General features: G+C 52.2%; 1 protein-coding gene across 1 annotated transcript; it reads right to left on the bottom strand.

The window, feature by feature from the left end:
- Positions 1–2,059: 2,059 nt before the first annotated feature.
- Positions 2,060–24,980, bottom strand: LOC127567201 (ubiquitin carboxyl-terminal hydrolase 5-like). Its single transcript, XM_052009888.1, is given in 16 exon segments — positions 2,060–2,226; positions 2,690–2,843; positions 12,870–13,038; positions 13,405–13,489; positions 13,763–13,916; positions 14,979–15,064; positions 15,067–15,123; positions 15,384–15,527; positions 17,727–17,921; positions 18,522–18,610; positions 18,693–18,771; positions 18,774–18,866; positions 19,082–19,091; positions 19,496–19,560; positions 19,563–19,723; positions 24,880–24,980. Coding segments are annotated over 16 exon segments (1,809 nt in total).
- Positions 24,981–25,412: the final 432 nt, after the last annotated feature.

Consider the following 25,412-nt stretch of genomic DNA (forward strand, 5'->3'; position numbering starts at 1 on the left):
ATCGAGGGGGAGGGGAGAGAGGGGTGAGGGTGTGGAGGTGTACACCTGTTTATGACCATGTTATTGATGATACTTGTACAAAAATACATCAGTGATGTCGATCCTGTCAAGTCAATGTTCTGATTTTTCTCACTCTCTGACAACGTAAACGAAACCTCTTTTTGTTCCAACTTAAGGGATCCACTGGACTCTTCTTCTTGGCTTATGTGGCACTTTGCCCAGAGTTGTCCCAGTGCCCGGGACAGGCAGCTCCCCAGGAAGGTGTGACTGGGAGGGTTTTACATTGAGATGTTCACTGTTACTGAGTTATTGATAAGAGTGAGCACCTGATCCTTGTTCTGTGGGTGCGTGGAAAGCACTGCTGGCAGAGGTGGTGGAGGGAGATACATCAGAGACCATTAAGAGGCCCTTAGATAGACATATGAATGATAGAAAAATCGGGGGCTCTGTGGGAGGGAAGGGTTAGATAAATCTTAGAGCAGGATAAAATGTCAGCACAACATCGCTGGCCGAAGAGCCTGCACTGTGCTGTCGTGAAGGGTAGGGGACTAGGGAGTGTAATGGAACAGAGAGACCTAGGAGTACAAGTGCATAGTTTGTTGAAAGCATCACACGTACACAGGGTAGTGAAAAAGGCATTGGGCACGCTGGCCTTCATCAGTCAGGGCACTGAGTACAGGAGTTGGGACGTAATGTTGCATTTGTACAGGTCATTGCTGAGGCTGAACTTGGAGCAAGGTTTACAGTTCTGGTGACCCTGTTATAGGAAAGACGTAATTAGATCCAGTCTCACGGACAGTTTCTACCCCGATGGTACAAGACTATTGAACGGTTCCGTAGTGCGATAAGGTGGACTCTTGACCTCAGCATCAACAGCGTCAAGTCCCTTGCACTGTATTATCTGCCCACCTCTTCCACAGGAGGGAAGCAGATAGAGCGAGAGGAATTGCAGTGAGGCGGGGGTGTCGATAATGTTCCCCGTCAGCCTCCTCAACTCCAGGGAACAAAGGCCCAGTCCGAATCGCCTTTCCTTACAAACCGAGTCCTGAGGACGTAGAACAGCGCAGCGCAGGAAACACGGGCAAATTACGGACTGTTGGTACCCTAGATAAGAATGACCATGTCTCTGCATCCCTTTCCTACCCGCTGTACATTCTCCAGCCGTGGGCACACTCGCGTTTTCTGCACAGCCGCGGCAGGATTCATACCACCCATGGGTATTCCTAGGTGTGTGCAGGCATCTGGCACCGTGAGCATATGCGCTTCTGTCGATGTGTGCAGGCGTGTGTGCGCATCTTTGCCAGTGCGCTGATCTACAAGTGGTCACCTCTCTGCCTGTGCTAGTGCGTGTATGCCTGAACATGTCACGCGTGTGTGAGTGTGTGCACAGAGGAAAGAGAGAGGGAACCCTCACCACCACCGCATGGGCAGGGTGAGGAACAGAGACGGGAGAGGACAGATGAGCCACTAAAATGTCGGACGGGAGAAGTGGGCAGAGGAAAAGGAGTCGTCATCCTCGGTTCCACAGAAACCAAGGCTACCTTTGGGCTTGTCGGGCGTGACCAACGGAGGGGAGGGGGGTGACGATGTCCTGCAGCTCATCCTCGTCCGCCAGCAGGCTGAAGCCTCGCAGGTGGCTGATGTCCAGCCCCTCTGGCGTCTCGATCGCCACGTCTGCAAGGGCAGTGAGGCCGTGCGGGAGGGGCATGCTGGGGTTGGGAGTGGGGAGAGGTGGTGAGAGAGAAGGGCAGGTTGGTGAAGGAGAGGGCAGGTTGGGGAAGGAGTGGAGGACTGAGAGAGAGAGGGAGAGGATGGGGAGGGAATGGTAAGAGAAAGAGGGAGGAAGGGATGAGGGAGAGAGTCGGGGTGGTGAAATATATCACCCAACTTCTTGGACACCCAGTCCAGCCCAAAGGGAACTTCTTGATCTGGATCACAAGGTAGTCGGGGAACGAGGTGAACCGGATCCTCCTTTGGGCCAGAAGGGGATAGGTCTCTCCCAACCTCTTACTCCCCACGCCACTACATCTCGTCCCCACACCGACCTTCTAGGGCTCAACTACTTGACGGCCATGGAGGGCGGTTCTCCAGAAGTCTTCCTTCTACTTGGGCTTGAGTAGGCGTTGAAGCAAACCTCGAAGGGGATCTTCGCCCGCACTATCTGTAGTGCTGTCCTCTTCTCCGCCTCCGCCTCCCGCTTCTGCTTATCGAACTCAGCCAGCTCCTCTGCAACGGGCCAGATCATAGCATCGGGATGGGGCAAGCCCACGCTTAACCCCACACCACCCACACCCCCCCCCCCACCCCGCCAATTGCAAACTCTTAACACGGCCCTCAAGAATACCAGCAGCACTCTTACCAGCACCAGGGAGTGCTGCCACGGAGAAGTAACTACAGAGACGGAGTGTGCGAGATGACCCCTGTTCCTCAGGAGTAGGATAACTCAATGCCTCCTTACCCCACTCTCACACCGGCGACTTCAACGGGACCCTATGGAATACCAGCAGCGCTCTTCCGGCCACCAGGGAGTGATGCCATAGGGCAGTTATTGTGGGATCAAAAGGGGGGTTGTGATTGGAGACTGACCATATTCCCACAAGCAGAACCACTCTCCTTCTCACAGACGCTGGCTCCTGACCCACGGGATTCTTGGGTATCTGACAGACGTAGCCCCGTCCCCTGAGCTCACCTTTGTTGACTGCAGCCTCCAGTGGAATCGGCAGCTGCATGATGTAGTCGACCCGCTGAGTGTACTTCAACTTGCTCGACACCAGGCAGTTGATCCGCTCCTCTACCAGGAAGTGGAAGGCCACGCTGGGGTTCTCCGACCTTCTGCAGTATCTCTGGAGACAGGACAGAGTGAGCAGGGGACACGCTGGGTACGTAGCTGTCGGAGTTCCCTGGGGCTGATCACCACTGAGAGAGGGCTGCTATCGGTTTATTAGTGTCAAGAGTTGAGCAGCAGTGAAACGCTTTTGTTTTGCATGCCATCCACGCAGATCATGCCGTCCGCAACTATACTGAGCTGGGATAATCGGCCTCACCGGTACACAGGGCAGTGAGGAAGGCGTTTGGCACGCTGGCCTCCATCGGTCACGGCACCGAGTACAGGAGTCGGGAGGTCATGGTCTATTTGGTGAGACCGCATTTGGGAGCATATGTGTTCAGCTTTGATCACCCTGTTGTAGTAGAGATGTTATTAAACTAAAGAGCGCAGAGGTAGATTTGCGAGGATGTTGCCGGGACTCGAGGGACTGAGTTATAGGAAGAGGTTGAGCAGGTTTGGACTTTATTCATAGAATCATGGAACAGTACAGCACAATACAGGCCCTCAGGACCACATCCTCGCCTAAGACTATCTAACTTCTACCTCCCCCATACACCTCTATTTGAAATTCCTCAATATGCTTATCCGGCAATCTCTTGAATAATCCCTGCAGTGCAGGAGGTTGAGGGGTGAACTTCTAGAGGTCTATAAATGTACGAGGGGCACAGATAGGCTGAATGTGCCCAGTCTCTGTGTTATGGTGGCTTCGTTAGCTGGATGTATCTCCTTCTTGGTTGGGAGGAGGGACCCACTGCTCGAAATAGTGATTATTGACAGCGAGACCATTCCATGGAGTCTAAAGTAGAGAAGTAAACTAGTCCTTGAAGTGTAGGTTGACACAGTATCTTCTCACCATAGTGAGGGTATTCGTGGATACTTCTACCAGATAGGGCTTAAAGTCTAACCGAAGTTCAGGGCTCGCGGACGGTACACCCAATACCATCACAAATGTTGTCTCTGAAGTGGGTCGTGTGTGGGTAACTTATGAAATAAATAGGAGCAGGAGAAGGCCATCCGGCCCGTCGAACATGCTCCGCCATTCAATAACATCATGGCTGATCTGGCCGTGGACTCAGTTCCACCTACCTGCCTTTTCCCCATAACCCTTCATTCCCCTGCCATGCAGAACTCTATCTAACTGAGTCTTAAATATACGACACGGTAGTGTAGCGGTTAGTGTAACGCTATTACAGCACCAGCGACCTGGGTTCAATTCAGGCCGCTGACTGGAAGGAGTCTGTACGTTCTGTCCGTGTGACCGCATGGCTTTCCTCCGGGTGCTCCGGTTTCCTCCCACATTCCAAAAAGACGTACGGGTTAGGAGTTGTGGGCATGCTGTGTTGTCGCAGGAAGCGTGGCGATCCTTGCGGGCTACCCCCCAGCACATTCTCGGTAACGCAAAAAGACGCATTTCACTGTGTGGTTCGACGTAAATATGACTAATAAATAAATATGTTTAAATATATAAAACCTTAATGAGGAAGCCTCTACTGCTTCCCTGGCAAGAGATTCCCCAGATTCACTACTGGCTGGGAAAAGGAGGTTCTCCTCATCTCCGTCCTAAATCTATTCCCCCGAATTTTGAGGTTGTGTCCCATGGTTCTACTCTCGCCTTCCAGTGGAAACAACCTGCTTGCCTCAAACTTATCTATCCTTTAACACTTTTACGTTTCCAAATGAGATCCCCTCTCATTTGGTCAGTATTTACTTGTTGGAGGGGGAATTATGATGCTAGAAGGCAGGAGCTTGGGAGCGTAAATTAGGAACAGATGTTCTAAGGGAAGAGCACAACGGAAATGTGTAGGGTGTTTAGGGAGTACTTGGATGGGGCTGTGTATAGGGCTGTCCTATTGAGACAGGGTAAGGATAGTAGAGTGAATGAACCATGGTTGACAAGATATAGAATAACTTGTCAAGAGGAAGAAAGAAGCTTATCGAAGGTTTAGAAAACATGGATCAGACTGGGCTCTGGAGCGTTACAAGGTAGCCCTTGAGGGATCTTCATAATGCACTTAGGAGAGCTAGAAGTGGGCATGAGAAGTCCTTGGTGAGTAGGATCAAGAAAATACCAAGGCGTTCTACAAGAAAGTTAAGAAAAGCAGGATGACTAGAGTGAGGGTAGGAGCGATCAGGTATAAAATAGGAAACGTGGCTGTAGTCTGCGGAGGTAGGAGAGGTCCTCATGAATACATTGCTTAAGTATTAACCATTGAGAGAGACCTTGACGTTCGTGATGATGTCGCACAACATACGCTAGTTCATGTCGACGTGAGGAAAGAGAATGTGCAGGAACTTTTGAAAAACATTGGGCTAGATAAATCATCGAGGCTGGACAGGATATATCCAAGGTTATCACAAGAAGCTCGGGAAGAGATTACTGCGCTTTGGCGACGATCTTTTCGTCCTGACTTGCTACAGGAGTAGTGCCAAATGATCGGAGGGTGGCAAATATTGTTCCTTTGTTCAGGAAACAGAGTAGGGATAACCCACGGAATTACAGACCAGTGGCTATTAACTTCAGTGGTGAGAAAATTAATTGAGAGGATTCTTAGAGACAGTATTTAGGGCATTTGGAGAAGCATAGGCTGATTAGGGACAGTCAGCATGGCTTTGTGAGGTCCAGGTCGTGCCTCCTGAGCCTGATTGAATTCTTTGAGGATATAAAAAAGCAAATTGATGAGCGTAGAGCAGTGGATGTGGTGTACATGGATTTGAGTAAGGTGTTTGATAAGGTTCCTCATGAAAGGCTCATTCCGAAAGCGAGGAGGAACGGTGGCCAGGGTAATATGGCAGTGTGGATTCTGAATTGGCTCGACACAGAAGAAGTTGGTTATCGATGCAGCATATTCTGTCTGGAAGAGGGTGATGAGTGGTGTTCCGCAGTGATCCGTTATGGGACCCCTGTTCTTTGTGATTTTTTTTTATATAATATTGAAGGGTGGGTTAGTAAGTTTGCAGATAACATGAAGGATGTACCCCAGGCTACTGTGGGAGGCGAGGGAGGAGATTGCGGAGCCTCTGGAGATGAACTTTGCATCATCAATGGGGACTGGAGAGTTGCCGTAGGATTGTAGGGTTGCGGATGCTGTTCCGTTATTCAAGAAAGGGAGTTAGAGATAGCCCAGGATATTATCAAACAGTAAGTCTTACTTCGCTGGTCTGAAGTTTGATGGAGCACATACTGAGCGTCAGTATTTCTGAACATTTGGAGAGGTACAATATGATTAGGAATAGTCATCATGGCTTTGTCAATGTCAGGTCCTGCCTTACGAGCCTGATTGGATTTTATGAGGAAGTAACTGAACACATTGATGAAGGGAGAGCAGTGGATGTAGTGTATATGGTTTCAGCAAGGCGTTTGATAAGGTACGCCATACAAGGCTTATTGAGAAAGCAAGGAGGTATGGGTTCCAAGGGGACATTGCTTTGTGGATCCGTAACTGGCTGGCCCACTGAAGGCAACGAGTGGTTGTTGACCGGTCATATTCCGCATGGAGGCCGGTGACCAGTGGTGTACCTCAGGGATCTGTTCTGGGACGCTTACTCTTTGTGATTGTTATAAACGACCTGGACGAGGAAGTGGAGGGATGGGTTAGTAAGTTTGCTGTTGACACAATGTTTGGATGTGTGGTGGATCGTGTGGAGGGATATCAGAGGTTACAGCGGGACAGAACTAGGATGCAAAACAGGGCTGAGCTGAGGAGTGGCAGATGCAGTTTAACACAGGTATGTGTGAAGTGGTTGATTTTCGTTGGTCAAATATGATGGCATAATATATTATTAAAGGTAAGACCCTTGGCAGAGTGGTGGATCAGAGGGATCTTGGGGTCAGAATCCAGAAGACGCCAAATCGGCTGCACAGGTTACGTCTGTGATTAAGAAGGCATACGTGCACGGTCCTTCATCAATGGTGTAATTGAATTTAGGAAAAGATAGGTAATGTTGCAGCTATATGAGACCGTGGTCAGAACGCAGTTGGAGTACTGTGTGCAGTTCTGGTCGTCTCACTGCAGGAAGGATGTAGAATCCATAGAGAGGGTGCAGAAGAGATTTACAAGAATGTTGCCTAGATCCGGGAGCATAGCTTATGAAAACAAGTTGAGTGAACTCGGCCATTTATCCTTTGAGCGATGGAGGGTGAGCGGTGACCTGATAGAGGTACATAAGTTAATGAGAAACATTGATCATGTGGATTGTCAGAGGCTTTCTCCCTTGGCTGAAATGGTTGCCAGATGAGGGCACAGGTTTAAGGTGCTGGAGAGTAGGTACAGAGGAGATGTCGGGGTAAGTTTCTAATCAGAAAGTGGTGAGGGCGTGGAATAGGTTGTCAGAAACGCAGGTGGATGCGGATACGATAGGGTCCTTTAAGAGACTTTTGGATAGTTTCATGGAGCTGAGAAAAATAGCGGGCTATGTGTAAGCCGAGTAATTTCTAAGGTAGGGACATGTTCGTCGCAGCTGTGTAGGCCTAAGGGTGTGAACTGTGCTGTAGGTTTTCTCGATTTTCCATTCTAATTCGGGAGTGGTTGAGTACGACGGGCAGCGCGGAGAGTTGTGCGGGAAATGGAGTGGTGGGTGAGTGACGAAGGAGAGGGTGTCAGCCAGAGAGTGCGTGGAGTTGGGGGGAGGATGTGAGTGTTGGAGGGAGAGAACTGGGAGTCGGGGGAAGAGGACAGGGGAGAGCTCACGGGGTCGTGAGGGAGTGTGAGTCCAGGCTCAAGTGAGAGAGGGTCCGATAGTCGGGGGGACGGAGTCAGACTGTGAGGGGGAGAGAGTCCGGGATTGGGGAGAGAGAGTCAATGGGTCTGGGAGAGAGAGCGCGGGGCTCGTGGGGAGAGTCCTGGAGTGACGGGACGGGGTCCGGGAGTGAGTGAGTACCGCGGGCCTCTCTGCCTCTGCTCTAGAGAACAGTGGCCGTTCCCCTAACCAGGACACGCTCTATGATATTCCACCCCTTTTGTCTCCCTTCCGCCTCCATGTGAGCAGCTCCCTGGTTCACGGGACCATGGACAGTGTTCACACCCTTCCTGCAGTCCGCTCCCTCGTCCACACAAGGAGACAGAAAACAACAACCTCCGGCCATTTGGACAAGGGTAAGGGATGAGTCTCCCCCAGAACTACCCTGCCTTTACCTGCCTCTCCTACCCTCACACCGGCCTGTCCATGAACATGAGCCAAATCTGAACACACCTTAGTGGTGCGAATTCCTCCCGAAATTCAGGTGAACAGAAATCTCCCCTCTCTGATGTCTCGGAGTAACAAAGAATGTTCATGCTACAGAGCACAGAAAGAGACCCATCTGTCCATGTTGTCCATGCCAACCATCCTGTCTGTACTGATCACGTTCAGCAGCCTTCCCTGGCATGGCGATGGAAGTGCTTGTCCAAGCGTTTCTTACATGTTGTCAGGTCACCTCCCTCCGCCCCTTCATCTGGCAGTGCGTTCTACATTGCAAGTAACCTCTGGGCGATAATAAATCTTCCCAAGATCCTCTCCAAACCTCTCCCAACTCACCTTAAACAGACGTCCTCTGATCTTAGACTCATCTGCTGTGATGAGTAGTTTCTTACCATCTACTCGATTGTTCAAATACCACAGTTTGAACAAACTGATGGCTTCTTCTTGTATCAGGCATTTTATCACTGAAGCGGACCACGCCTTCATACGGCAAGTCCTCGATAATAGTTAGACATAGGCTGATAAATGATGACCAATAGTCTAACAAATTCATTGCCAGACGGTAACGATCGCCAACGAGAGGGAGTCCATCTCCCTCTCGTTGACAATCAGTTGGATGACCAAAGTGAAATCATCCGCCACCAAAAAGCTCGGCATCACCTTGTTGGGCAATCGGAGACTCCGGCGGCAAAATCAGTGTGGCTGTAACACCAGTTCAGAGGCCGGATATCCCGACAACTCAAACTCTTCCCAGTGCGAGCCGTTAGTCTAGAACACAGTTGAATACTTGCCGCTTGTCTGTATGAGGGCGGCTCCATAAACACTCAAGCAGATTGGCCCCACCTGCTCCCACTGTGACTGAGCCACACGGAGACTTGAATTGGTGGATGTGAAGTGGTCTTTATTCGTCACGACAAGCAGGCTGCTTGATCGAAGTACAGAACAATGACAGTCAGATTTATCCTAGATAGTCAGACTCTTTTTTCCCAAGATTGGATCAGTTTAATGTGGCATCATAGTCGGCACAGACATTGTGGGCCGAAGCGTCTGTTCCTGTGCTTTACCTGCCTCTGTCCTATTCAGGTGTAAGACAAATATAAGGCGGCAACGTTCATTTGCTCAGTGCCGACATTCCTCCTCAGTGGTGATGAAGGCAGAGATTTGATCCAGGACAAAGTGAGGTACATTTCATGCAAACAAGGTGTGGTTGGTTACTGGTATCCCCGGAGTGGGGTACGGGATTACAGAGAGATGAGCCGCGATCAGACTGAGTGGAGAATCAGAGTGGAGGGGCCGTTTAAATCTCAGACCATCTTTTCAACCCATTCCTCAACCTGTGGTCAATGGTCGCAGAGACCGTCTTCAAACATTGCAGGCTAAAGCCCTGAGAGGGCCCCAGGCATTTGGGATTTTCTTGCTGAATGTATCAGATTGGAGGGAATCAGCCACAAAACATGAGGTGCATAGTTGGGCCTGATGGTTTTTGAAACAATATCCTCTTTGCTGGAGCAATGACGCTCCCAATTCACATCCTCCGGTACCGTCAACAAGTTCCATACGTTGCAGATTCTCACTTGATTCACGGAATTTGCGGCACGGTAGTGTAGCGGTTAGCATAACGCTATTACAGCGCCAGTGACCCGAGTTCAATAGCGGCCGCTGTCTGCAAGGAGTTTTTACGTTCTCCCCATGTCTGCGTGGGTTTCCTCCGGGTGCTCCGGTTTCCTCCCACATTCCAAAGGCGCACAGGGTCGGAGCTGAGGGCATGCGATATTGGCGCCTGTCGAGTGGCGACACTTGCGGGCTGCCCCAGGACATTCTCAGTGACTCAAAAAAAGGATTTCACTGTGTGCTTCGATGTACATGTGACTAATGAACATGTGATAAATGTATCTTTAATCACAACCTGTCTCAACGGACATTTCATTTGACTGACGTACCTGTTTTGTCAATAATTTAAACATCTACATTTTAACTCTGTTGAAATCTCCCTGTCCCCGTGGAGATCGCGAAATGGTATAAAACCCCTGGAGTGCTGTATTTCCACATTCCATTCCGAGAGATTACTTGCCGCACACAGGGACTCATCGCTGGGCAGAGAAAATGCTGCTAAGGTACTACAGTGTGGAGAAAATAATGTACGTGATTATTGCCGTCATTGGAGTTCCTGGTAAGTGAGCAGAGTGATGCATGTTTTGTATCCCCGTGTGTTAACCTGTGTACACCTATTTACGACCATGTTATCGATGATCCTTGTCCAAAAATACATCAGTGATGTCGATCCTGTCAATTCAATATTCTGATTTTTCTCGTTTTCTGACAAACGAAACCTCTGTTTGCTCCAACTCACGGGATCCACTCGACTGTTGTTCTGGCCTTAATTGGCAACTTGCCCAGAGTTGTCCCAGTGCTGTGACAGGCAGCTCTCCGGGAAGGTGTGACTGGGTGGATGTTACATTGTGAAGTTCACTGTTACTGAGTTATTGATCAGAGTGAACACCTGATCCTGTCGACATACCTCACGGTGGAGTCTGACACGGTCGGATTGCACTGTTTCTTCGTCAATTATTGGGCCCCATCACCTGAACAAGTGTCTACGGATCTACAGGAGTGTCATTGTCGAACTGAACTCACTGTGGAATTAATCCATTAACGGAGCCACTCTGCTGCCGGCTACAAAGATGTCCCTGCCTTCCCTCTGATACCTTCCTCGGTCCCTTCAGATGCTGAATTTCCAGAACGTGGTTACACACGGCTGGATGCGGTTAGATCTGTGAACCCGGCACCATCGCAGACTCTAACCAGGATTTATTATTGGAACGGTCATTCCACCTCTTGTAGCGGATGGCAACTCGTTTCCTCCCAGCGTTTACCTCACAAAGGGTAAACATATCACCTCACCACTGAAGCACTCAGGTTGGATCCGTGTCTGATGTTATCAGGTTTACAGCCACGCACCGACTCCCAACACTCCTTCTCCAGATGAAACCCGAGCCTGTGTTCAGACCCGGAGAATGTGTTCAGTGATGCCCAGTGTGTGCTCTCTTCTCTTTCTACAGTGAATTTACTGGCGATTGTGATACTGTCCCAGAGAAAGTGCGGCCTCTCCACCTGCACAACTCGCTACCTGGTGGCCATGGCAGCGGCGGATCTACTGACCATCGTCATTCACGTCATTTTTTATCAGATCAATTATCATTACTTTCCGCGGAATTTTTTGGACATCACCCCTGTGTGCAGCGTTGTTCTTGTACTGGGGTTTGCAGCCACGGACTGTTCTGTCTGGTTCACCGTCACTTTCACCTTTGATCGATTTGTCGCCATTTGTTGCCAGAAGCTGAAAACTAAATATTGCACCGGGAAAACTGCGGCTGTGGTTCTGACAACAACCGGCGTTGTGCTGTGTCTGAGAAACGTTCCCCGCTACTTCATACGGCAACCAATCGAGATAATTGATAACGTACCATGGTTCTGTGTAGTAATAGACAGCTATTACACTGACCCTTGGTGGGTGGCAATCGACTGGTTAGACGCAGTTTTAACTCCGCTGCTCCCTTTCGCTCTAATTCTGCTGCTCAACGTTCTGACAGTCCGGCACATCTTAGTGGTCAGTCGGGTCCGTGTGGTGCTGAGGGGTCAGAGCAAGGGTGAGAATCGCAGTGACCCGGAGATGGAGAGCAGGAGGAGGTCTGTGGTTTTACTCTTCACCATCTCCGGCAGCTTCATCCTCCTGTGGCTGACGTATGTTGTAGAATTCGTCTGTCATCAGATCACAGGAACAGGAACAGATCGGAATGTCTCCCAGCTGATCTTCAACGACGTTGGGTTTTTGTTGAAGAATTTCAGCTGCTGCACGAACACATTTATTTACGCGGTGACTCAGTCCAAGTTCAGGGAGCAGGTGAAGAGCGCGGTGAAATATCCGGTCAGATCAGCGCTTCGGTTCATTCGTAAAGCCGCCCCTCACCCATGACCACAACCCCGAGGCGGCCTCAATGCCCCCAGTCCAGGCTCCAGCTCCTCACACACCTCCTGATCTCCCAGGTGTCAGTCCCGGGCGGGTTGGTTCAGCTCCGGGACATCAGGACGATCACAGGGACACCTGTCATATTTCCCCAATGTTTTCATCTCCCTCTGCAGTCGGGACCTTCAGCTGTAAGCACCACCCTGGGACAGATCGTCCCGTCTGCCTCCGCAATGTGGCCCGTACGGTGCAAGCTCCAACCTGGGACCGATGGTCCCATCTTTCTCCGCAGTGGGGATGGTACGGTGCAGGTTATGCTCTGTGACCGATGGTCCCATCTCCTTCCGCAGTGGGGACCAACCGGTGCAGCCTCCACCCTGGGACCGATGGTCCCATCTGCCTCCGCCGTGGGGACCGTCAGGTGTAAGCTCCACGCTGGGACCAATGGTCAGATCTGCGTCCACAGTGGGTACCATCCTGCGCAGGCTCCACCCTGGGACTACTGGACCTGTCTCCCTCTGCAGTGAGGATCGGTGTTCTGAAAACACCGCCCCTGTACCAGTAATCTTGATCCAATTCTACACTGGGGACCATCGTGTGTTACCTCTGCCCCTGGACCAGAGGTTTCAAACACGCTCCGCACTGTGGTCCGTGTGGTAAAAACTTCCCCCAAGACCACTGCCTAATCTCCCTCAGTATGGTCCGTCTGGTAATAACCTTCGCCCCGGGATCAGTTGTCCGATCTTTCTCCTGAGTCCAACCCTTGGAATTTCCTCCATCGCAGCCGCCGTTTGTTCCAGACACAAAGACCGACCGCACCGACCCGACTCTGACCCTGTTTCACCAATTTATTTCCAAAGTTAAACAGTGCACACCCCTCCCCTCCCCCTCCCCCCACACCCCACACGTCCCATGTCCCTGGCGGTGCCAGTCTCTCTGCTGGGTCTGTACAATAAATAAGTGGCTGCAGGTTGCTTGGCTTGTGACTCTTTGGTAGAAGTAGATGTAGCCCAGGTGCCGGGGCGGTTTTTCCGAGGCACAGACTTTCTGATAATTGTATATGACCCACCTGTGGGCGCCAGAGAGAGAGAGAGAGAGAGAGAGAGTGAGAGGAGGGGGAAAAGAGGGAGGATTAGATGGGGAAGAGGATGAGGGGAGAGCGGGAGAGGTGTAGATCAGAGGGAGGAGAGCGATGGGGTGAGAGGGAAAGGTTCAGAGCAGAGGGAGGGGGAGGTTCGGAGACAGGCAGAGGTGTAGCGCAGAGTAATGGGCAGAGAGGGAGGGGGGAGAGAGGAAGAGGTCTAGAGTAGGGGGTGGGTGCGATGGGGAGAGAGGCGAGCTTCAGAGCAGGATGATAACGAGGGTGCAGTGACAGAGAGGGACGGAGGGGAGCGGAGAAAGGGTGAGGTAAGGAAGGCCAATTGTCGGTACTCACCTTCCTTCCTTCTTGATGTGACACACGTAGTGTCCACACGTGGTCGAGCTCCCCAGGTGGCTGATGAAGTCGAAGAGCTGGTACACTGCAGGAGGTAGAACATATCAGTGGGATGGGACGGTCCATGGATGCACAAGGAAGCTGTGTTGGGAGGGGTGTGTACACACCGGACACCAGCACACAGCGGGACGGTGGGGAGGGGTGTGTACACACCAGACACCAGTACACATGGGGACGGTGTGGTTGTGGTGTGTACACACCAGGCATGAGTACACACACACACACACACACACACACACACACACACACACACACACACACACACACAACGATAACATGAACACCCTCAGCTACTCACTGCCCTCTCCGTCGCGGATCTTGGGTCCCGTGGGCGTGCATTCGGACACGGAGTCGGCTGCCGAGCGTCCCTCAGACACGTCCATGGCTGCCTCAGCGTCAAGGTCATCGATGTAGCTGAAGATCCAGTCCACCGCTCGCTCCAGGCTGTTGTTCTGTGAGAGAGGCAGAGGGTGAGGGAGTGTGAGAATGTGTGTGGGTGTGAGAGAGAGACGACAGTGTGAGAGAGGGAGAGAGTGTGACAGAGAGAGAGGGAGAAATGTGAGAGAAAGGGATAGGGTGTGATAGAGGGTGAGTGAGTGTGTGTGACCGGCAGATTGTGAGAGGGAGAATGATAATGAGAGGGAATGTGCGTGAGTGATGGTGTAGGGGAGGGAGTGGGAGGGAGGGAGCGGGGCCAGTGGTGAGGGAGGAGGAGAAGAGGGGGGGAGCAGGGAGACGGCGGGGTGGTGCTGAGGGGGAGGTTTGGTGATGGGGATCGAGGTTGAAGGTGATCGAGGTTGAGGAGGATCGCGGTAGAGAGGGTTCGAGGGATGAAGGGGATGAAGGGGTGAAGGGGCTCGAGGGGTTAAGGGGAGCGAGAAGTTGAACGATGGGTGAAGGTGTAGAGGGTGTAGTGAGGGTGAAGGGAGCGAAGGGTAAAGGGTAAATAGGGGTGAAGCGGTACGAGGGGGTGGAGTGGGGGAGGGGAGTGAGGGGTGAAGGGAGCGAAGGGGAGGGGATCGATGAGAGGGGCGAGGGTGGAGATGGGCGAGGGGGGAGGTAGGTGAGGGCTGAGTATGGAGAGCGGCGAGAGGGTAGGGCGTAGAGAGGGGAGGAGGAAGGGCTAAGACGGTCGAGGGGGAGGGGGAGAGAGGCGAGGGTGGAGTGTTATGGTGGGGAGGGGAAGGGTGGTGGAGGAGAAGACGGAGACTTGAGAGAGGAGGGGAGAACGTAGGGAGGCGAGGGGGATGGTGGAGGGGCGAGGAGGGAGGGCAGAGAGGGGCAAGTGTCGAGAAGGGTGAGGGCAGAGGGGGTGAGGGTGTAGAGGGACAAGGGTGGGAGAGGGGTGGATAGCGAGGGCGAAGACTGAGAGCTGTGCTCGGGGGCGGCGACCTCGGGACGGGGGGAGTGCAGGGACCGCAGACACCTCGGGACGGGGGGAGTTCAGGGACCGCAGACAACTTGATCGATCCCCCGTACCGGCCCCCACACACACAGGCCGGGCCCACACTCACCATAACCTTCAGGGCTCGCAGGGCCTGGTCCCGGTAGAAGCCCATGGAGTAGATGGTCGCCATGATCTCTTCTGAGGGAGCCTCGGGGCGGTCAACGCAGACCCAGGGCCGCCGGATCCCGGCAACACCAGAGGCTGAGCAAAATCTGAGGGAGGAGGCGGGAGGGAGGGTGTGGGATATAGGGCGCGGAGTAGGGGGCAGAGAGTCTGGGGGTCGGAGGAGAGATAGTCCGGGGATCGTCAGGGTAGAGAGACCGGGTGTGAGGGGTCTGGGTGTGAGTTGATCAGAGTGCAGGGGTGAGGGTGCGGACTCCGGGATCAGGGATCGGTTGTGTCCGCTGCGCGGAGAAGGAAAGCTCTGAGCTGAGGGAAGTCACTCCCTCGCCCTCGCCTCCCCCACACTGACCTGGCTCGTCCAGGTGGGACATGACCCAGTTCATGGCGGCATCCACGCCGGTGTTGCCGGGGTAGAGGACGGCCTTCCGACACGCCTCCGTCGGGAAGCCCATCTCCGCCAGTTGAACCACCACTGACTCATCGAGTACCGGCGCTGGGTGGGGGAGGGAGGATGGACGGGGGTGTGGGGAGAGAGGGGGAGGGAGGGATCGATTGTGGAGGAAGGGAGGGTGGAGGGAGGGAGGGAAGGTGGGAGGGTGGGGGTGGTAGTGAGGGGGGAGAGTATTCGCGAGGAGAAGGCATTTCTGTGTTAACTGACTGCGTTAATGTTCCTGAATTCCATTGGCGACTCTCTCCCTAATCACCTACCCTCCCATCACATCGCCCCACTCCCTCTACACCTACCACCGCCCATTCCCCCCACAGCACACACAGGCAGTGCGGTCGGCTGTTATCACAGACCAGCCCATCACATAAACCAGACTCCCCTCAGTGGACACTGTCTACACTTCCCGCTGCCTCGGTAAAGCAACGAATATAATCAAAGCCCCGACCCACGTCCGACATCCTTTATTTCCCCCCCCCCCACCCATCGGGCACAATACCAAAGCCTGAAAGAAGATACCACCAGGCTCAAGGACAGCTTCTACCCCGCTGTTATACGACCATTGAATGGTTCCCTCAATGCGATAAGATGGACGATTAATTTTAAGGCAGTGATGGAAATAGATAGGACGAGCCCATCACGTGCTCCACCGTTCAATCATGACCGATTTTTCCCCCAACCCCATTCTCCTGCCTTCTCCCCGTTACCCTGAAACGGTCCTGATACGTTAACCCTTTCATTACCGGGATCATTCTTGTGAACCTCCTCTGGACCCTCCCCAGGGCCAGCACATCCTTCCTTAGATATGGGGCCCAAGACTGCTCTTAATACCCCAAATTTGGGCTTACCAACGCTTTATAAAGCCTCCGCATTACATCCTTGTCTGGTTGAGAAAAAGGACCCTTATTTGTACAACTGATTTGGATGTGGATGCACAAGGCTTGATCAGCAAGTTTGCAGATGATATGAATTTAGGAGGTGTTGTTGACGGCGAATGTTGATCATTTAGGCAAATGATCCGAGGAGCGGCAAATGGATTTCAAAACATCTAGGTGTGAGGTGATGCAGTTGAAGTGTCAAACCAGCATAGGGCTTGTACTGTCGGTGTTTGGAACGCACTGCCGGCAGAGGTGGTGGAGGCAGATACATCAGGGACATTTAAGAGACCCATAGATAGCCACATGAATGATGGAAAATTCAGGGGCACTGTGGGAGGGAAGGGTTAGATAGATCTTAGAGCAGGATAAAATGTCGGTACAACATCGTGGGCCGAAGGGCCTGTACTATGCTGTAGTGTTCCATCAATGGTCTGGGACTAAGGAGTGGAATGGAACAAAGGGACCTCGGAGAACAAGTGCATAGTTTGTTGAAAGCGGCTTCACCAGTAGACAGGGTGGTGAGAAAGGCATTAAACACGCTGGCCTACATCAGTCAGGGCGCTGAGTACAGGAGTTGGGACGTTATGTTGCAGTTGTACAAGTCATGGGTGAGGCCGCCTTTGAAACACTGTGCAGTTTTAGTCACCCTGTCATAGGAAAGACGTGGTTACCTCCAGACTCAAGGGCACCTTCTACCCCGATGTTATCAGACTATTGAATGGTACTCTACTGCGATAAAACTGACTCTTGACCTCAGCATCCACCGCGTCAAGGCCCTTGGACCCTATTGTCTGCCCACCTCTTCCACACGAGGTGGATGCGAGGGAAAGTACGGGGAAGTGCGGGTTTCGATAATGCTCCTACCCCCTCAGCCTCCTCCGCTCCAAGGAACCTACGCGCAGTCTGCATCGCCTTTCCTGACAACCGGCGCCCAAAGGACCCGGTAAAACGGTACGGAAAACAGCGCAGTGCAGGAAACACAGGCAAACGACAGACTGTTAGTATCGCGGACAAGAAAGACCATCTCTCTGCTTCCCGTTCCCACAGCTGTACATCCACCAGACGTGCGTAACTCGTGTTTTATACAGAGCCGCGGGAGGATCCGCACCGTCACTGGGTATCCCCGGGTGTGTGCAGGGATCTGGCACCGTGAGTGTTTGCGCGTCTGTCGATGTGTGCAGGGATCTGGCACCGTGTGTGCGCGTCTGTCGATGTGTGCAGGCGTGTGTGCGCGCCTCTGTGTGCGCGTGTGCGTGCCTGTCACGCGTGTGAGTGTGTGTGCACAGAGGAAGGAGGGAGGGAGCCCTTACTACCCCCACGATGGGCAGGGTGAGGAACAGGGGCGGGAGAAGACAAAAGAGCCACTAACATGTCGGAGAGGAGAAGCGGGCAGAGGAGATGGAGTCGTCATCCTCGGTGCCACAGAAGCCAAAGCTACCTTTGGGCTCGTCGGGGGTGACCAGCGGAGGGGGAAAGATGTCCGGCAGCTCCTCCTCGCCCGCCTGCAGCCCGCTGCCCGGCAGGTGGCTGATGTTCAGCTCCTCGGGCATCTCGATCGACAGATCTACAAGGGAAGAGAGTCCGTGAGAGGAGCAGGTCGGGGAGAGGGAAGAGTGAGAGAGATGGGCAGTTTGGGAAGGGAGAGGGAGGAGATAGAGAGAGGCAGGTTGGGGGGAGACGGGAGGGTAGAAAGGACCAGGGGAGGAGGGAGAGAGGGAGGAGGGAGAGTGGGAGCAGGTGGAGGGGAGGTGGGAGGGGGAGGTGGAGCGGGAGGAGGGAGGGGAAGTGGTAGGAGGTGGAGTGGGAGGAGGGAGACTGAGAGGAGGAGGTGGAGGCGAGGAGGTGCAGACAAGCAGGTGTTGAGGAGGTGGATGCGAGTAGGGAGATGGGCAGGTGGGATAGGGGCTGGTGGGAGAGGGGTAGGTGAGAGGGGAGGAGGTGGAGGGGAGGAAGTGGAGGGGAGCAGGTGGAGGGGTGTGAGAGTGGGAGGAAGGGAGGGGAGGCGGAGTGGATGGGTGGTGAGGAGGGAAGGCTTGGAGGTGGAGGCGAGGAGGTAAAAGACAAGGAGGGAGAAGGCGAGCAGGGATAAGGGAGGAGGTGGTGGGAAGGAGGAAGAGGTGGGATGGAAGGGAGGAGGGAGTTTGGAGGTGGGGAAACATCTCACCCAGCTTCTTGGGCACCCAATCCAGTCCGAAGGTGAACTTCTTGATCTGGATCACCAGGTAGTCGGGGAACGAGGCGAACAGGGTCCTCCTGTGGGCCAGCAGGGGATAAGTCACTCCCAGCCTCTCCCTCCCCACCCAACGGTCACCTCGACCCTCCCCGCGTCACCTACTTGACGGCCACGGACTTGGCCAAGAGGTCGGTGCTCCAGAGGTCGTCGACCTGCTCGGGCTCCGTGTAGGCGTTGATCAAGCCTCGAAGGGGAGCTTCGCCCGCAACATCTGCGGGGCCGTCCTCTTCTCAGCCTGCGCCTCCTGCTTACGCTTCTCGACCTCCGCCAGCTCCTCTGCAACGGGCCAGAACCGGACATCAGGAGCGGGACAAGTTCACGGATCAACCCTTTCCCTCACTCTCCCACTCGAGAGCTCAATGGGACCCTCAGAAATACCGGCAGCACTGTTCAGGGCACCAGCCAGTGCTGCCACGGAGCAGTAACCGCAGAGACGGACTGTGCAAGATGATCCCAGTTCCTCAGGTGTAGTACAAGTCCATGCCTCCAACCCTTCCCCATCTCTCCCACCAGCGATCTCAATGTGACCCTGAGGAATACAAGCAGCACTCTTCCGGGCACAAGGGAGTGATGCCATGGAGCAATGCTTATGGAAGCAGAGTGCGCAAGTTGATCCCACTGCGTCAGGAGTGAGGCAAATCCACGCTTCAACCTCTTTCCCCGACTTTGTCACCCGCCACCTCTCAACGGTGAAGACAAACAGCGCTCACCCGGGCACAGGGCAGTACTGCCACAGGGCAGTTATGGTGGGATCAAAAGGCGGACGGGAAGATGTGGAGAGTGGAGACTGACTAGATACACACTAACAGGTCCACTCTGCTTCTCACAGACCCCGGCTCCTGAGTCACGGGACTCTTGGTTGTCGGACAGAGAGAGTCTCATCCCCTGCGCTCAGCTTTGCTGACTGCAGCCTCCAGCGGAACAGGCAGCTTCACGATGTAGTCGGCCCGCAAGGTGTACTTCACCTTCCCGACACCAGGCAATTGATCCGCTCCTCCACCAGGAAGCGGAAGCTCACGTTGGGGTTCTCCGATCTCCTGCAATTCAGGGTTAGGGACAGGGTTAGCAGGAGACACGCTGGGTATGCAAAGGTCGGAGTTCCCCAGGGACTGATCACCCCGGGGACAGGGCTGCTATCGGTTTATTCGTGTCATGCGTTGAGGTGCAGTGAAGAGTTTTTGTTCTGCGAGCCATCCACGCAGATCACGCCATCACTAACTACACTGAGCTGGGGTAAGCAGCCTCACGGGTAGACAGGGCGGTGAGGAAGGTGTTTGGCACGCTGGTCTTCATCAGTCATGGCACCGAATACAGGAGTTGGGATGTCATGGTGTGGTTGGTGATACCGCACTTGGGAGAATTGTGTTCAGGTTTGGTCCCGCTGTTGGAGGAAAGATGTAATTAAACTCAAGAGTGCAGAGGGAGATTTGCGAGGATGTTGCCGGGAATCGAGGGACTGAGTTATAGGAGGAGGTTGAGCATGTTGGGACTTTAATCCCTAGAGTGTAGGAGGCTGAGGAGTGACCTTATAGCGGTATATAAAACCATGAGGCGCACAGATAGGGTGAATGCACTGTCTTTTTTTCCCAGGATTGGGGAATGAAGAACTAGAGGGCACAGGTTTAAGGTGAGAGGGGAGAGATTTAAAGGAGGCCTGAGGGGCAGCTTCTTCACCCAGAGGGAGGTCCGTACGTGGAACGAGCTGCCAGAGGAAGTTGTTGAGGCAGGTACATTAACAACATTTACAAGACACTTGGACACGTCCGCAGATAGGAAAGGTTTAGAGGGATAGGGGCCAAAAGCGGGCACATGGTTCTCGCTCAAATGCAAATCGTGGTCGGCACGTACAGCTTGGGCCGAAGGGCCTGTTTCTGTGCTGTGTGTGACCCCAAGGCTGCTCAATCCCGAATTCCCAAAGGGGCGGACCAATGTGCGATGGATACTCACTCTCCAGGTCCTAAGGGGCTCATTGCTCACCTCAGCTCTTCAGCACAGCAGCAGAGACGGTCCAAGCTTAAAGCTGTTTGTTGTTTAATAAGTTAAAGCTTCTAACCAGTGTTCTTTGCTCACCGTCTAGACTCAATCAAGAGAAACGAACGGGTCCACGCTGGCCTAATTAAACACTGGCCTGAGGAATGTAGTTGAGAAATATCACATACCGGTGATGGCAACTGGTGGAAATACAGTCTCAGTGTTAGAAGGCAGTCAGGGTACGGGAGGGATGACAGAGAGAAGGCGTTACAGAAGGAAGACTGAGAATTCATTCCTCAGTAACGGACGACTTACTCCTCTGCAACTTGTTGCTTTGACTTTTCAGCTTGTAAGAATTGTGTTTGGAAATCCTTTCTCATTTATAACTTTTTGTTAAGAATTGTTCACTAGAATTAAACGCGTCTCACCTAAAATAAACTGTGTTCAGATCGCTTAGTTACTGGATGTGACTCCTTCTTGGTTGTGAGGATGGACCCACCGCTCCAATTAGTGATTATTGACAGCTAGGTCATTGCAAAGAGTCTAAAGTAGTGAAGGAAACTCGTCCTTGTAGTGTAGGTTCACACAGTATAATCTCCCCATAATGAAGGTATTCGTGGATACTTATACCAGAAGGGCCTTAAACTTCAATTAGATCTCTGGCACTGTACACCCAATATCATCACAAATGCTGGTCCTGAAATGGGTCGTGGGTGGGTGACTTACATAAGAAATAGGAGCAGGAGGAGGCCCTCCGGCCCGTCGAGCCTGCGCCGCTATTCAATAACATAATGGCTGATCTGGTCGTGACACCGATCTACCGACCTGCTTTATCCCCATAAAACTTCATTCCCCTACCAGTCAGAACCAGGTAGGACAGGTCCTCAATGAATACTTTGCTTCATTGTTCACCAGTTAGAGAGACCTTGACGTTTGTGAGGATGGCGCACAACATACGCTAGTTCATGACGGCGTGAGGAAAGTGGATGATCTGGAACTATTGAAAAACGTTAAGATAGATAAGTCACCGGGGCCGGACGGGACATAGGCAAGGTCATTACGGGAAGTTCGGGAAGTGATTATTACGCCTTTGGCGACGATGTTTTCGTCCCCACTGGCTACAGGAGTAGAGCCAAATGATCGGAGTGTGGCAAATGTTGTTCTTTTCTTCAAGAAAGGGAGTAGGTGTAACCCTCGAAATTACAGACCAATGAGTATTAACTTCAGTGGTGAACAAATTACTGGAGAATATTCTTGGTACAGTATTAATGGGCATTTGAAGAAGCATAGGCTGATTAGGGACAGTCAGCCTGGCTTTGTGAGGGGCAGGTCCTGCCTCGTGAGCCTGAATGAATTCTCTGAGGATGTGAAAAAGCACATTGATGAAGGTAGAGCAGTGGATGCGGTGTAGATGGATTTTAGGAAGGCGTTTGATAAACTTCCCCATGAAAGGCTCATTCAGAAGGTCATGACGCACGGGATCCAGGGTAACTTGGCTGCGTGGATTCAGCATTAGCTTCCCATAGAAGAGGATGGTGGAAGATGGAGCATATTCTGCCTGGATGTCGGTGAAGAGCGGTGTTCTGCAGGGATCTGTTTTGGGACCGTTGCTGTTTGTGATTTTTATGAAGTACTTGGATGAGGATGTGGAAGGCTGGGTTAGTATGTTTGCATTTGACATTAAGGATTTCCCCAGTCTACAGTGGCAAGCGAGGGAGGAGATGGCGGAGACTCCGGCGATGATCTGTGCATCATCAATGGGGACAGGAGAGGTTCCAGAGGATTGGAGGGTTGCGGATGTTGTTCCCTTATTCAAGAAGGGGGGTAGAAATAGCCCAGGGAATAATAAACCAATGATTCTTAATTCGGTGGCTTGTAAGTTGATGGAGAAGATCCTGATAGGCAGGATTTATGAACATTTGGAGAGGTATAATATGATTAGAAAGTCAGCATGGCTTTGTCAAGGGCAGGTCCTGCCTTACGAGCCTGATTGAATTTTTTAACAACGTGACTAAACACATGGATGAAGGAAGAGCAGTAGATGTATTGCGCATGGATTTCAGCAAGGGGTTTGATAAGGTATCCCGTGCAAGTCTTATTGAGAAAGTAAGGAGGCATGGTGTCCTGGGAACATTGCTTCGTGGATCAAGAACTGGCTGCCCAACAGAAGGCAAAGAGTGGTTGTGGACGGGTCATATTCTGCATGGAGGTCGCTAACCAGTGGTGTACCTCAGGGATCAGTTTTGGGACCCTTCCTCTTTGTGATTTTTATAAACGACCTGGATGAGGAAGTGGAGGGATGGGTTAGTAAGTTTGCTGATGAAACAAAGGTTGGAGGTGTGGTGGATCGTGTGGAGGGCTGTCAGAGGTTACAGCGGGACAGAGGTTGGATGCAAAACTGGGCTGAGAAGTGGCAGATGCAGTTCAACCCAGATAAGTGTGAAGTGGTTCATTATGGTCGATCAAATATGATGGCAGAATATAGAATTATTGTTAAGACCCTTGGCAGTGTGGAGGATCAGAGGGATCTTGGGGTCAGAGTCCAGAAGATGTTCAAACCGGCTGCACAGGTTAGGTTTGTGATTAAGAAGGCATACGTCCACTGTCCTTCATCAATGGTGCAATTCAATTTAGGAAACGAGATGTAATGTTGCAGCTATATAGGTCCCTGGTCGGACCCCACAGGGAGTACAGTGCGCAGTTCTGGTCGCCTCACTGCAGGAAGAATGTAGAAGCCATAGAGAGGGTGCAGAGGAGATTTACAAGAATGTTGCCTGGATTGGGGAGCATACCTTATGAAAGCAGGTTGAGTGATCTCGGCCATTTATCCTTTGAGCGATGGAGGGTGAGGGGTGACCTAATAGAGGTACATAAGTTAATGAGAAGCAATGATCATGTGGATTGTCAGAGTCTCTCTGCCTGGGCTGAAATGTTTTCCAGAGGAGGGCACAGGTTTAAGGTGCTGGGGAGTAGGTACAGAATAGATGTCGGGAAAAGTTTTTTTAATCATAAAGTGTTGAGTGCAAGGAATGGGTTACCGGCAACGCATGTGGATGCAGATACGACAGGGTCCTTTAAGAGTCTTTTAGACAGTTACATGGAGCTGAGAAAAATAGAGGGCTATGGGTAAGCCTAGTATTTTCTAAGAAAGGGACATGTTCAGCGCTGCTTTCTGGGCCGAATGGCGTGACGTGTGCCGAAGGTTTTCTATTTTCTCTATTCTAATTCGGGAGTGGGGGAGTACGAAGGGCAGCGCGGAGAGTTGTGCGGGACAGGGAGTGGTGTGTGGGGAAATGGGAACGGTATGTGAGCAGGGTAAATGGATTTTACGGGGGAGTGGTGGATGGGGTTGGGAGGGATGGAGTATGTGGGGCAGGTGGGAGTGAGGTTACCTGACTCTACCTCCCCAACTTCCTCACCAGCCCAGAGGAAGTCGTTATACCCGGCACCGGGCACAAACACAGCCCGCGGGACTGTCTGCCTCTGCTGTGGTGAACACTGGCCGTTCCCCTAACCAGGACACGCTCTATGTTACTTCACCCCTTTTGTCTCCCTTCCCACTCCACGTGAGCAGCTCCCTGGTTCAAGGGACCATGGAGTATTCACACCCTTCATGAACTCCGCTCCCTCGTCCACACAAGGAGACAGAAAACAAGTACCTCGGGCCAGCTGGACAAGGTAACGGCTGAGTCTCCCCCAGAACTACCCTGCCTTTACCTGCTTCTCCTGCCCTCACACCGCCCTGTTCCTGAAATCAGCCCAATCTGAACTCATCTCAGGGGCGCGAATTCCTCCCGAGATTCAGGTAAACAGAAATCTCCCCTCTCTGATGTCTCGAAGTGGCAAATAATATTCGTGCCACAGAGCACAGAAGGAGGCCCTTCGGCCCATGTTGTCCATGAAGACCATCGTGTCTGTACTGATAACGTTCAGCAGCGTTCCCTGCCATGGCGATGGAAGAGCTTGTCCAAGTGTTTCTTACATGTTATCAGGGCACCTGCCTCCGCCCTTTCCTCCGGCAGTACGATCCACATTGCCAGGAGCCTCTGGACGATAACAGATCTTCCACAGATCCTCTTCAAACCTCTCCCAACTCACGCGAAACAGACGTCCTCTGGTCGTAGACTCATCTGCTGTGAGGAACAGTTTCTTACCATCTGCTCTATTGTTCAATCACCACAGTTGTTACAAACTGATGGCTTCTTCTTGTATCAGGCATTTTATCACTGAAGCGGACCACGCCTTCTTACGGCAAGTCCTCGACAGTAGTGAGACATGGGCTGATAAATAATGACGAATAGTCTAACAAATTCACTACCAGACGGCGACCATCGCCAACGAGAGGGAGTCCAAATACCTCTCGTTGACAATCAGTTGGATGACAAAAGTGAAATCATCCGCCACCAAAAAGCTCGGCATCACTTTGTTGGGCACTCAGAGAGTCCGGCGACAAAATCAGTGTGGCTCGAACACCAGGTCAGAGACTGGATGTCCCGAAAATTCAAACCCTTCCCACTGCCAGTCGTTAGTGTGGAACGCGGTTGAATACTTGCCGCTTGTCTGCATGAGGGCAACTCCATAAACACTCAAGTAGATTGGCACCAACTGCTCCGACTGTGACTGAGCCACACGGAGACTTAAATTGGTGGATGTGAAGTGGTCTTTATTCGTCACGACAAGCAGGCGACTTGATCGAAGTACAGAACAACAATGAGAGTCAGATTTATCCCAGATAGTCAGTCTCTTCTTTCCAAGATGGTATCAGTTTTATGTGGCATCGTAGTCGGCACAGAGATTGTGGGCCGAAGGGTCTGTTCCTATGCTTTACGTTTCCCTGCTTTATTCAGGTGT

The sequence above is a fragment of the Pristis pectinata genome, unplaced genomic scaffold (genome assembly GCF_009764475.1).
Source record: "Pristis pectinata isolate sPriPec2 unplaced genomic scaffold, sPriPec2.1.pri scaffold_185_arrow_ctg1, whole genome shotgun sequence".
In the NCBI taxonomy this organism is placed as follows: domain Eukaryota; kingdom Metazoa; phylum Chordata; class Chondrichthyes; order Rhinopristiformes; family Pristidae; genus Pristis; species Pristis pectinata.